The 13,305-nt window shown below is 40.9% G+C and overlaps 1 protein-coding gene across 16 annotated transcripts in view; it reads right to left on the bottom strand.

The window, feature by feature from the left end:
• Window positions 1–13,305, bottom strand: part of nrxn3b (neurexin 3b) — a 269,160-nt gene that overhangs the window by 150,845 nt on the left and 105,010 nt on the right. For 10 of the 16 annotated variants that reach the window (XR_011239243.1, XM_069514504.1, XM_069514506.1 and 7 more), the window contains 9 exons: window positions 12,748–12,951; window positions 11,168–11,194; window positions 9,526–9,645; window positions 8,457–8,569; window positions 7,933–8,201; window positions 6,381–6,571; window positions 5,342–5,515; window positions 4,365–4,391; window positions 2,073–2,192 (listed from right to left, as the gene is read on the bottom strand). Coding sequence is in view for 14 of the 16 variants with exons in the window: in XM_069514504.1 (XP_069370605.1) it covers window positions 2,073–2,192; window positions 4,365–4,391; window positions 5,342–5,515; window positions 6,381–6,571; window positions 7,933–8,201; window positions 8,457–8,569; window positions 9,526–9,645; window positions 11,168–11,194; window positions 12,748–12,951 (1,245 nt within the window). In the remaining 2 variants the exon portion in view is untranslated. The remainder of the gene's footprint in view (window positions 1–2,072; window positions 2,193–4,364; window positions 4,392–5,341; window positions 5,516–6,380; window positions 6,572–7,932; window positions 8,202–8,456; window positions 8,570–9,525; window positions 9,646–11,167; window positions 11,195–12,747; window positions 12,952–13,305) is intronic. The other 6 variants (XM_069514505.1, XM_069514499.1, XM_069514503.1 and 3 more) reach the window with 3 other exon arrangements.

Raw genomic sequence — 13,305 nt, forward strand, 5'->3', positions numbered from 1 at the left:
AGTAATGGGGGGGTGCAGAGAGAAACAGAGGAAGAAGCTCCACTCTCACATTGTTAATTAGAATCTCTCTCTCAGCCCTGGGCTCAGTGAATAAGAGGCAGTCACAGAACACACGCAAGCACATGCAGGGCAGAACCAGTCTTCACCGATTTCATTTTGATCAAGCTACTCCAATCGAGGAATAAAACTGTTGGTAATGTGATTGTGCTGCACTACACTGGATTTTGCATCATTTAGGAGATCTCTCAGTATCGTCTCTGTGATCCATAAGTACAGAAATTGGCCTTTGTTTTTTTTTTTAAGGGGGGGGGGTAAAGATAAAGAAAGAGAGAGACATACAACAGGAAAGCTGATTTCTTGCTCAGGGGAATGCATCTCATTTTCTCCCAGCACGGAGGGACAGTGTGCGGTCTTGATTGTGGATTTACTGCCCCCTGGTGCTGTGAGACTGCACTGCTGAGCTCACCAAGCCCCCCCCCACAGGGCCACAGGCTGCCATCAGAGTCAACATCAGAAGATTGGGTCAATCCATGAGAAATTAACTATATTTCTAGTGCTGTGCACTTTCTGATGTGTAAACTCCAGTGAAGTTACCAAACTGCCTGTTTGCTTTGACTTTGCCTCTTTATCCTTTTTCCATTTCGCTTCCGTTATTTATTTTCCTGCTACTCGCACAGGAAATGAAAAGAAATTGCTTGAAAGTGCACAGAAAGAAAGAGAAAATAAAGTACAAAATTCCCATTTAGGGAAATACCGCTGCTATTATAAGCTGGGACAGTCCAGTCAATATTAATGAACATCTATCTCCAAAACAAGAAGAGCTAAGACTTAAATCCTCAGTGTCATGAAGATGTGAAATAAGTTACCGAGCTCTTGTGTTTCAAGAAGAAATATGTCTATGTCAATATGAAATCAATGAAACGTCACTCTAACTCATCCCATGCTGCAGCAGGAGGTGAATTAATGAGTGCTCCCAATCACTAATAAACATAAACACACAGCTCCCATCACTGATTGAGAACTGGAGTCGATCATTCGCTCTGCACAGAAACCACTGCGCCAGCTGATCTTTTGCAGAGAGAGAGAAATATAAGAGTGAGAAGGAAAAGCACCAAAAAAAAAAGGGACGTGAGAAAAAATAGAAAATTGGGTGAGATATGAAGTCGTACACAGCGGCCAGGTCTAATGTCAGAAAGGTCTGCGTGATTAGGGGATGCCAGCGCTCACAGAGAGCAGCTATTCTAACAGCCTCCACCACCTCATTAGTCTGGCCCAGCAGCAGCATGCCCCCGCTATTAACCGCTAAATGAAAGACCGCCAACCGTGATTACTGAGGGGAAGTCCCCCTGTCGTCATGGGGATAACAGATCTCTACACACACACACTCACACAAAGTCACTCTTCAACTTCTACAATAGCCATTTGAAGGGCGTTCATGAAGGGACGACTGAGGCAGAAGTAGATATTTTACACATCATCAGTCACAGTCGTTCACTGCAAAGCTCAAAATGTGAACGCTCAGAACATCAAGCAAACCTGTTAGCGACAATTGGCGGCATCTCTCAGTGGCTTCATTTAAAGATCACATGAAGCTTTCAGCACCACTTTCATGCAGCAAATCTGGCAAAGGCTTAACGGACACACGAGTCGAACGGGCGCGGAGTCCTTGAGTCAAGGATACGGGACTCAGTGTTGATGGGTAAATCCAATTTAGGTGGGCATGGATTTGAATTTGTATGTAAATGGGTGTGTGTGTCATTTTCATGCATATTATTTGAATGATATATATAGATGCACTTCTTTACGCAGGATATTGTTATGTAATGTGAGTGTAATGCAACTGTGTGTGTTGACGGATTGCACACGTTAAAGAAGCCAATTTTATACTGAATATTCATAAAGGGAACATTTGCAACAGAGGTCAAGATATCTTGTTTTGCCCCTCCTTTGGGCAAGCTGCAAAAACACATCCAACATTTCCCTTAATGCACCTCAGCTATTGTGAGCAACTTTCTCAGTTTTCCCAAAACTCCATCCAAAAATGGTGGATCTTAAGGTTCAGCAGTACTCACGGTCATTGCAGTGAGTCCCGGTGTAAGACGTCATGGAGCAGTCACAAGTGAAGTTCTCCCACTGCTGGATACACACACCCATGTTGGCGCACGAGTCCTCCTGGCAGGTCGTACTTGGGCCTGGGAAAAGGTGGGACGGAGAGAGAGACAGAGAGAGAGGGGAAAGGAAGGAAGAAAGAGATACCACAGGGAGCACAGTCAAGCAACAATAAGAGACACTTCTGAGCCTTAACAATGCAGGACCCATGCAGAAGATATGCACTGGAGGGATAGATATACAGCATGTGGGCCTAGAAGAAAGAACAAGGAGCAAACTGTGCCACCACAGGGAGCCTGACATGGAGTACAACACACTTCAAAACAGTCTGGGGAATCCTGTTTCATGCTGGGTAAAGCATGGCGCTTCCAAGACGAAGAGGAGGCACCAGGCTTTTGCAGGATCAACCGCACTCAAGCGGTGGGAACGTCGGCATGTGCCCTGAATTAATTACTGCGAAACTTCAGCGCAGGGATGGCAGCTGGCCTCTGATGTGCGTTTAAGATCACATCACTGCAGCTGAATTGGGCCCCAGCCTGGCTGATGTGATGACACCGTCAACATCCCTTCAGTTTGTTCTTTTTTGAGAGTGCGTGGAGGTGGACTCGCATGCAATATTTCATCATTCCAACATGTTTAAGATAAAGTTTTAACAGAGTAAAACTTAGAACGCTGCATTCCCTCTATGAACAAGCAAGACAAGACATAGAACATTTTAACAAATGACTCATGGATAAATAAAAACATCTTCAAAATAACCCTTTTTAAAAAAAAAGACGTTAAAGTGGCCTTGGCAATAATAAGCTTCCCAAACATTGACTTCACTGTGAAGACGGTAAACACTAGACACACTCGAAAGACAGAATTCATGAGCGGAGGTGAAGAGAAAAACAAAGAGCACTTGAGAACATGTAGTGCATATCCTAATGGGTAGGAGTGTATTCAAAGTCAAACTGGATGTGTGTTTGCTGTTCCTCGGCACCACACATAGCTCTTCCTTTTGAATACTTTTACCAAGAGGCAATGCAGAGAAGGACAAGTGCACAGCATAGATAACAAGATAAACATTCCCCCCGTCTAGACAGACATGAGGGTTGTCAACCCTCGACAGAAATCCTTCTGATCACCACGTAAGAAACAAACGAAATGAAAGAAGGTGAAATTAAATTAACAGTCCAAATAAATGGCAGACAAGTGCAAGTAAACTGTGTTTAAGAGCAATTGTCTTGTGCAAGACAACATGAAGGGGAGACACTAGAAGTTTGCCAGCTGAAAGTGCATTTACTGTGTAATGTATAGTAATGGTGGTCGACCAGGCACCCCCCCCATGAAGTGATCATACATGTTTCCCTATATGGTAAAGGTGTGAATCTCATGTCTGTATGCACACACATGGTCACTCGTTTTTTTATGCAGGCAACGGAGCATTTCACCGTATTTTTTAGTGTTGCAGCAGGAGGCAGCTCGCTCTCTGAAAAACCCTCATTTGTGAAGAGTAGCAAACATGATGGGTTGTTGAGAGAAGATGAAAAAAGAGAGAGAGACAGAGGTCTGACAGGGTTTGGATGTGCAGTGACAGCTTCTTTCTGTCACCTCGACTGACATTTTTATACAGAGAACACAGAACTCTTCTTGTCCGCCTCTGCTTTTAGATGATCTGCATGACTGCCACATATCTCTATGTGAATGTCACTTATCTGACCTGATCTGTTCACTGTCATTAATCATACTGTGTAAAAGTATTTGCAACTAGTGTGTAAGTATGGCCCATTGCCTAGGCTGGTAGTTAGACTTAGAACTTAAGGACAGAATTAAAATGTGTTGTAAATTCCATTAATGTAACCGGCTAACACATACAAATCAATGTTCTCTGTGTTAATGGTCATATCTATGTCAATGTATATATATGTCTGTATCTACATCTATGTATATGCATATGTTTTTGTCTATATCCATGTCTATGTCGACGTATACATTTATGACTTGGAATATGTCTATTTATGTGTGGGTGTGTGAGTGTGTCTATAAAAATACACTAACATCTCCTTTTGTTGCTTGATCACTTGTTATTCCTGCCTGTCCTCTCTGTCTCGCTCTCTTTTTGTTCTTCCCCGCATTCGTTTTTCTTTTCAGAGAGCAAGTCCCCTCTGCAGGCACCAGCGGGACAACATTTCCATGGCGACACCCACGATGCATTGCACACAGCAGACTTTCAGGCAGGCAGGCCTCCGAGAGAGGTGGAGTTAACCCTCTACCTTGCAGGTCGGCTTTGGTGAAACCAACTTTGTTAGCGCAGAAAGAAAAAAGTAACAAACAGAACAGAGCAGAGAGCGGAAAACGAGGAAAGGTTAGTGAGGGACCAGCATTGTTAGACGTCTGAACACCTACACAGAGTGTAATATAGGCTGCTGATTTGTTAGTGGGGGGTCAGCTGATGTGTCAGCTCATATATAGTGGCATCTTCTTCATATACAGATGTGTTTGGCTTTAAATATGAAGCGTGTTCTTCATGAAAGCTTCTTATCTTAATCTTCTACTGCCCCCTACAGGAGGGCATGCACCATACATAGGGACCATCATATTTTTGGAAACATAATTAACATTTAAATGGGCAAAATAATAATCTACTAAGCCCTAAATTGGTCCAAAGAGTTTTGGTGTGAGAATATAGCAGAATATCTAACATGGATGGAACCAACTTCAAGGTAAATGTGATGTGTCATTAAAAAACAATAATAAAGAGGCTAAATAAATGATATCGCTGCACAAATGCCACGTGAGCAAAGTTTTTATATTCTGATCTGGAAACTAGGTTGTTTGTCTTGAGAAGGTAATTTCAAAGTATGTAGAGGGGAAAACATCTCGAGGAGCAACCCAGCATCATTGAGAGGTTGAATAAAAAATATCATACATTTTTAAATAATGGTCTTAGGCCTGAACGTATATGTGTAAGTATTTTTAACACTTGTATTTGTTTTAATTTTTAGGTTTTAATAAATTCCGCTAATTGATAATATGTTTATGCAACATAAAAAGTTAACAAGCCCTTATTAGAGAAACTAAAGACAAATTTAAACCTATCCTGAGACAAATGGCCGGTGAAGAAAGAGAAAATAGGATTAGGATTAACAATGCCAGCGGATGGCTTTAAGGGCCACTGAAGAGAATCTAATTAGACTAATAAATCTCATGAGGCAGGTCATGATTCTTCTATGCTACAGGCCATCTGTACCTTCACAGCCACGCTCAATCTGCCCGCTGCGGAAAAGGGCGTCATTGATGAGGTCTGGCAGGCGGCCGTTCAGGTCGACTGAGGCCAAGCAGCCCTGGAAGCCCTCACGGGAAACCACCAGCTTCGGGAGGTTCTGGTACATGTTGGGTCCCAGACCTCCGATGAACAGGTCACCTGAAGGAAGACGAGGGGGGAGGGAGGGGGCACATTAGTGATAAAATGAAGATATCAGGCTTATTCAGAGAGGATCCTATGAAAGTCACTCAATGAAATACGACTATGAAATCTGATGAATTATGTCTAATGAACAATTTCTTTCAAACGGAGCACATTTGTTGATTTTGAAACAAACCTCAGTTCAAAGTAACTATTTAATCATAACTTCTTTTCTTAGAGAGCATCTGGGCCACGGTGAAGAAATTCTGATATTTGTGAGTCGTAAATTTAAAGGAATAAAGTTGGAATATTACCACAGTAAAGTTGTGGTAACTTTATAAAAACATTTTAGGCTAGACGTGTTACAGGGGAATATCAGATGATCAGTATTTTGCCTGTGTTCAAATATTCTTAAATATTACAAGTTTACCAACGTTTTTCTTGTAAACTTACAACTTTCTTTTCATAATAGTACTTCTGTCTTGAAATCAGACATTTATTTCTCATTTAATGGGCCCTAATACTTGTACACTGTACTGTTCCTCCATTTCTTCATTTACCTAAACTCCACCTCTAAATCATTGTACGATGACTGATAGTAGTACTATGGGAATCATATTGTGAGTACCATCTGAACTGTGACCTCATGTAATGTTCGAATGTGGCTTTTATTTAAATATGTATGTACCTCTAAAAGTATAAGAGATTATTTATTACAGTGCTTTTTGTAACATAGGATATGAGGGTATTTCATAACGGAAAATGTTAAAATCTCTGAAGCAAAACAAAACAAAGGGGTGAGCATGAAGTATTGTGTGTGTATGTCGAGATGCTGAGCGGGCTGCATGATATTTTTTCGCCTCAATCATGAAGATGGTGGTACCTTTGAGGTCGAGGTTCTTGGCTCCGTTGACATTCTGGGTAACTGACTTTGAGTCCACCTTCAGAGTGTGTGTGTTGGCGACATCGCGCGTGATGACAACGTTGTGCCACTGGTTGTCGTTCAGCGGGTTGTCACTGTTCCCCTTCAATAGACTCGGCCCATTCCCCAGGTCGAACACGTAGTGGATAAACCTGGCATGAACGAAGCAGGAGATGAACACATCAGGGTTTGTTTGTTTGTTCGTGTTTGTTTGTGTGTGTTCGTGTGTGTGTGTGTGTGTGTGTGTGTGTGTGTGTGTGCACTTGTAATTCATGTCTTATTTTATTCTCCCAGACTGACTGATTTCATCAGAAGACTCTCACATGGACACTTATAATAGCACCAAACAACAACAAACTACTGGTACTAGTAGCTAGTTACGATACTGTCGAGATTCTTCATTAATCCAAATCTTCAAAAATGAATTGTCAGATAACTGGAGAAAAGTGGGGAGATAAAAGCAAACCACTCACACTTTTCCTTCTTGCGACCCGTTTTACAAATCATTTTGGGCATTCAGTCAGTGAGTACTTTAATATGTTTGATGTATTTTTAATATGGGGAAAAAGTGAATCCTGAATATGTCATTATTGGAAAGCACCAGCAGATCTCAGGCAGAAATGAATCAGTGTCTATGTAGGATCTCAGCCCTGAAGCAAATAACTGGTTAAGAAACGGCAATGCAATTAATTTAGAAAACACAAGAAATCTGAGGAAAGTAGAGAAGAGTTAGAAATGAAGAGACAGAGTATATGTTGGTTTAAATGGAAGAGATAATCTAGGATAGAATCTGCAGAGAAGCAAAGAATCCTTTCATTCATTTCCTGGAGGCACAGTTACACATACACGAAGCAAAGAACGTTCAACAAAGTTAAACTCAGCACAAAGCCGCGCAGTGCTCACACACATTGGAAGATAACAGGAGGCACAGAGTCGCCACTGCTACATTTGTGTATGAGTGACTGTTAACCATAGTTGCTACTTAACTAACCCTACTCCTTACCATGACCTAAACTTAAACCATGTCTTCACCTTAAACTTTAATGATTCACTTTATTGAGGCTTTTTGTCCCCATGTGGAAAACAAGTTCCCTCAATGTGACTGTCCAAACAGATTTAAGTCCCCACAACATGAATACTACATGAATACTACTTGTAGGAGGAACAGGCATGAACTATGTATATACTGGTGCATACATGTGTGTAAAAGTACCATATGGACGATTAACTCTTTATCCTTTCTGTTTACATTCTTCTGATAATGTCACAGGATGTATGAAAAATCTAACAATCACTCTGAACTGAAAGAAAACAATCTTTACTTCAACAAGTTTTAATTTTTACAAGCTCACAAAAGGTGAAACACATTTTGGGATCAACAGTTGGCCAGGATTGATTACGCCTTTAGAAACCAACTATCGGAGCTGCTATATTAAATGCATCATAACATAATAGTCTCTGTACACAACCAAGGACTAAAACATCAACAAGTCACCTTCAGCGTCTCACTCACCCTTTGACCAATTCCACGGCGATGAAGTCATTCCCATCTCCGCTGTTAAAGACGATGAAACCGTCAGGTGACGTGGTTTTGAACTGAAAGAAGAGGTGCATTGTGGTATAGGCCTGCAGCGTAGCCAAGCCCAGGTAACTGCCCTTGGTCTTGAAGGTCACGGGGTCAGCGATGATGAAGCGCATGCCAAAACGGGCGTTGAGCTCGCAGAAGTCGATGTCCCCGTTCTTGCACATGTCGATGTACTGCATGCCGTTAAACTTCAGGCTCTGTGGGGAGAGTTGGTGACAGATGGTGTTAAAAAAACTGTGAAGCATAATTTACTTGATTAGACTTAATAGGATTTTGTGTTTTGAGTCGTATCCAATCATAGAATTCACACATAATGAACACAGAGTTAGATGATAATCTGTACCTTTAATGTTAAAATTAGATGCATCCTCACAAACATACACCTGTTGACACTTTAGCCGACATACAGTAACCATGCATCTGTTGCTTCATGAATATATTACACCTCATACCTGAAGATGCCCAATGAAGGAGGAGGGAGCAGATGAAACGAAGCGCCTCTCAGTCAAAATACCCGTCTCCACGTTGTTGAACTCCAGACGGGTGTGGTCGCCCGCCATCTGGCCTGAGGTGCAGGAGGGAAGAGAGAAAGAGAAGAAGCCAGGGGGTGAGGGGGATACAGAGGAGGGAGGAGAAGCAACCTGGCCTTCATCTAACATTATGCAATAACCCCACCCAAGCTTACAGTCAAGTAAAAAGTGACATACTGTGTAAAGACTCATTAGCTTATTATGAAATGGTGACATTATAGACCAGAACATGTATTGTTTCATCAGGCCAGTATTTCTATTCTCTCTAAAGGCCAGTGTGTAGGATTTAGAGGCATCTAGTGGTGAGGTTGCACACTGCAAACCAACTGAATATTCCCTCCCCCTTGTGTCTCCAAGTGAGTAGGAAAAGTGTAGACAAATTTAAACACACACAATCTCACACTACAGCTAGTGTTTGGTTTGTCTTCTCTGGGCTACTGTAGAAAGATGGAGGACTGTGAAAGAGGACCCAGTTCCTATGTAAATATTTACGGTTGTTTCTAAGGTAATGAAAAAACATGTTGATCCTTAGTTTTAGGTTATTATATACTATTTAGGACGTAATCACAGATATTATATTCCATTGCTGTTCATAGGTCAGGTTCTAAACAATGGACCTTTAATTATCTGTCAGCATGGAGACAGTTTACATTTTTATATCCACCAAAGTAGTTGTTTTCTTTGCTTCTTTGACACTATCAGGATCTATCAAAGAATAATGCAATGAACTTTATGAAAATAATCAGGCACATGTAGAGGACTATCATCTATGAATCAGTGTATCTCAACTTATGCATGTACATGCAATATGGTGATTAAGTGGCCAATCATCCTTTGTGTATGTATGTGCTCCATTAGTGCCCTTTTAGTTATGAGAAGGTTTTATGTAAAATTTACTTTACTGAATCACTGTCAAAAGAAGAGAAAAGAATCAAGCATGCATATCATGTATATAGTAAAACAGCCAGTGAGCAGTTCATGGGTAAAATACCTTCGGCCATGTCGTCATCCACAGTGAGTTTGAAGGTTTTACCGCGGCGGACTACTCGTACAGAGTGCCACTCATTGTCGTTGAGCTTTTGTCCAGCAAAAAGAACCTCAGGGCCTTTGCCTGAAGAGGAGGGTTAGTTAGTGAAGGGATGGGGAAGCACACACACACACAAACCAAATCCATGTTTTCACAGCAAAAAGGTAACTGATCAGAAAATACTTAACAATATGTGTCGTCCAAAAAATATTATCTCAAATTGAAATGTTCTTATTTGGATATAGTTGGATTAAACAAAAATTTGGTTTGGATCAGACAGCAGAGGAAAACAATACAAATCACAACTGACGGCAAAAATATAAATAGATATAAACACTTGCTGTGACTCATACAAGGACTCAACCAATGACTCAGCCCAAACAATCCAGAAAAAATCTGTAACATTTATGATAGCGTGTCTCTGCCTTGCTCGTTATTTTTGAATGATCCTTCCAAGTTAAACCTTTACTCCATTCCGACTGATTAAAATATATTTACAAATGATAGATTACCACAAAATGTAGTTTTATTGCAGCTTTTAATGCAGTTGATGGTGCTTGTAGAGATTGGTTAGAGTTGAGTAATTCAGACAACTAACCACTAGGGGGCAGTCTAGCCCCACCATGTTAACCAAAAGGCAAGAGTCCTGCATCTGCTTAATAATATTAAACCGAGGTTTTAAACTCAGAAAACATTGTTTAGTTACTGATTTTCTGACCAGAAATATGATTTTACTAAACTTATATTGAATAATTCTAGTGAACAGTGTGATCTTGAAAAAAGCAACATAAAGACAGCAATTCACATGTGTAGATTCTTTAAACAGATCAAATTGTTTTGTTTTTTGAGAATATAAAAAGCACTTTATAACCGTGTTTTACAGGTTGCAGTCGCTGCATTGTGACTTCAATCCAAATGTGCAAATTTGACTTAACTTGATGAATTAATCATTCACTGAAGAATGAGATTTAAGTGACAAAAAATTGATTTCCATTGACGCTATATAAATCAATTCAATCTTAGTTGAATTATCATTATCTCTATTTGAATTTTAACTTAATTACCTAATGACAACTATCAATATTAACAGGCCTCTACAGTTTCTATCTTCAGTGAATTAAATAAGATGGGGTGAACTGAAACCCCTTAACTCTTTTTACTCCCTTTTTCTTGAGATGGTAAAAAAGAACTGAGTCATTTTTCCTGAGTAAGAGCATGGCTGCTAACACCATCTGTTTATCACATTACGGGTCTCTATACTGCATTATGTGTTTAATCAAGGAAGGCAAGAACACAAAGCAAGTGAGACACACGGCAATATATTACAGTATAATTTGGAAAAACAATATAGCCAATGGAGTCGCTACAGGCGCACAGAGGGAAAGATTAAGAACTAGTTGCCTGAATTAATTTAAAAATTGGGCCATTTGATATATACATGAAGTCAGATTTGCATAACTTTGATCTCTGGCTATGACGTCTTATCTGAGAAATCCTCTTATCAGTCCCCTGCATTCACACACCCCTGCCCCTTACATCTAGCACACAGGCTACAATCAAACATTGACTGAAGGAAGAAGGCTGCAGAAGAAGAATGTTGACTTACTGGTGTTACAGTTTATCCTGACACAGTCTAGATGGGGAGGGGAGAATAAGTGACAGATGAAATCGCATCCTTCAAGGTTACAGCTGCAGACATCCAAGAGCAAGAAAAGCCACCTTCCGGGGACGGTCACATGATGCCGGCGGCCATTTTTAGCTTGGTTGGCGACTGATGGTCAATGTTACCATGATGATGTTGTGCCAATATTGGTCAATATCACTGTATAGATGTCCGGTTGAATTTGATCGGACATGCATGTCAATAGAGGTCTGGGTACTATTATTCTATAGTTTGCATGTTGAAATTAATTTCAAAAAGGTCTTTTGCAATTCAATGGTCACATCGATTTTGCTACCCAGCAACTGGAGCTGAAAATATTATACTGCATTAATGTGAAACTGAGACATTTTAAATCATACGTCATTAAAAACTGAGGTCTGTATAAAAATCTCCACTCATACCCTTACACGGAACCTGTGTTTGGCAGGTGCAGGTTGAAATGTGACCAGGCTGCTCATGTGCCGTCAACCGCAACAGAAAAGTGGGAGCAAACTGCCTCGAGCCACGCAGCACCAACACCGTACAGAGGCCTGAAGACCCCCCTCTGAGGGGTCCTGCGCAAGGAACATAAGGCTCCGAGAATTCAATCGATTATGTTAGAATTGGAAATTTATTTAGAATTTCAAGTGGAACTGTTTGAAAAAAAGACCACATTGCACATTAAGAAACATGAAATGTGGACTCGACTTGGTCCATGTTTTTATCAGCTTTGGGAGCCTGGTATAATGGTTTGATAATATGCAAATTACAGATGTTTTATGTGTACCCACAGACTTTGAAAAAAAGAGTATCTACTCTTGGCTCACTGGTATAAAGGCCTGCACTCTACTTAAATGCACCACCCATGTCACCATCTGCAGGCGCGCTGGGTGCTGTGGCATCGGGCTGTTTGCCAGATGGGCCGCAGGCTCGGGGCCTTTGAAGGGGTGAGTGCCATCTTTGAACACGGCATGGTAGATGCCAGCTAGACCAAGGGTTACTAATGTACGGAGAGAAACATGAACCTGCTACCATGAGAAAAACAATCAAATAATAAGAGCACAGGAACAGACCCATGTGAGAAGAATGCAAACACTGAAATGTACGATCGCTTCTTACCTGCAGTTCTGAGTAGATGGCTGAGTATAATTTGGAATGTTGCTATCTGAATTGAGGTATGTGTGAGGACTATGCAATCTATTAAACGCTGTGTCTTTAGAGAAATCTATTTCTACAAAATAATGGGCATTACTAAAATGATCAATGATTTGTTCAAAAGATGCACAGCAGAGCATGATAACTTTGTTAAGTGTTAGATCGATGGATGCAAAAATCTACAAAGACAATTAAGCATCAAGGCAGAAAATCCAGGCAAGTCAAAAACAGTGCATGCAACTACAAAGACAAACTAGAAAAAAAATAGATTTAGTATGTGTTAGGTCTGATATCAAGTCTGGACCTTAAATAAAAAAGAATGAAAGCACAAAAACATTCCTCTTAAATACGAGGTGAGGAAAAGCCGACGGGGACGGTTTATACGATACCTAGGTTGACAGTCAGTTTCACCCTCCCGCTGTCCAGCTCGAGCCTCAGCGTGTCAGCTGACTCGCGGGATGTGGCGGCCATGAGCAGGCCAAAAGCCCGCTGGGACATGAAACGCAGGGAGACGTCCTCGGCCTCGGTGTGCATGACATTCGGCATCACCACCTTCATGTACATGCTGCCGTCGTAAGACAGGATCGAAGACTCTGATGAGAAGAGACAGAGGAGTTTAACTAGTGATGGTGATTTAAACACAGATAATGGGCCTATTATGTGTGTGTGTGCGAATATGCGTGTGTGTGTGTGTGTATGCAAATATGTGTATGTGTGCATTTGTTTTTCTGTGTGTGAAAAATATCAGATACCATCATACCAGCATAAAGACAAAGCTCTTTAATGCATATGCTTCACCTCCTTCTGATTGTGTTAATGCTACCGAAGCCTCCAATAAGATAAGATAAAAGAGAGCATGTGCTATGGAAGCACACACACACACACACACACAGTGAACTGAATATAAAGTTGGAACCTGCTGCATGTGTGCATGTCACCTGTATATT

Source organism: Paralichthys olivaceus, chromosome 19 (genome assembly GCF_024713975.1).
Source record: "Paralichthys olivaceus isolate ysfri-2021 chromosome 19, ASM2471397v2, whole genome shotgun sequence".
NCBI lineage: Eukaryota > Metazoa > Chordata > Actinopteri > Pleuronectiformes > Paralichthyidae > Paralichthys > Paralichthys olivaceus.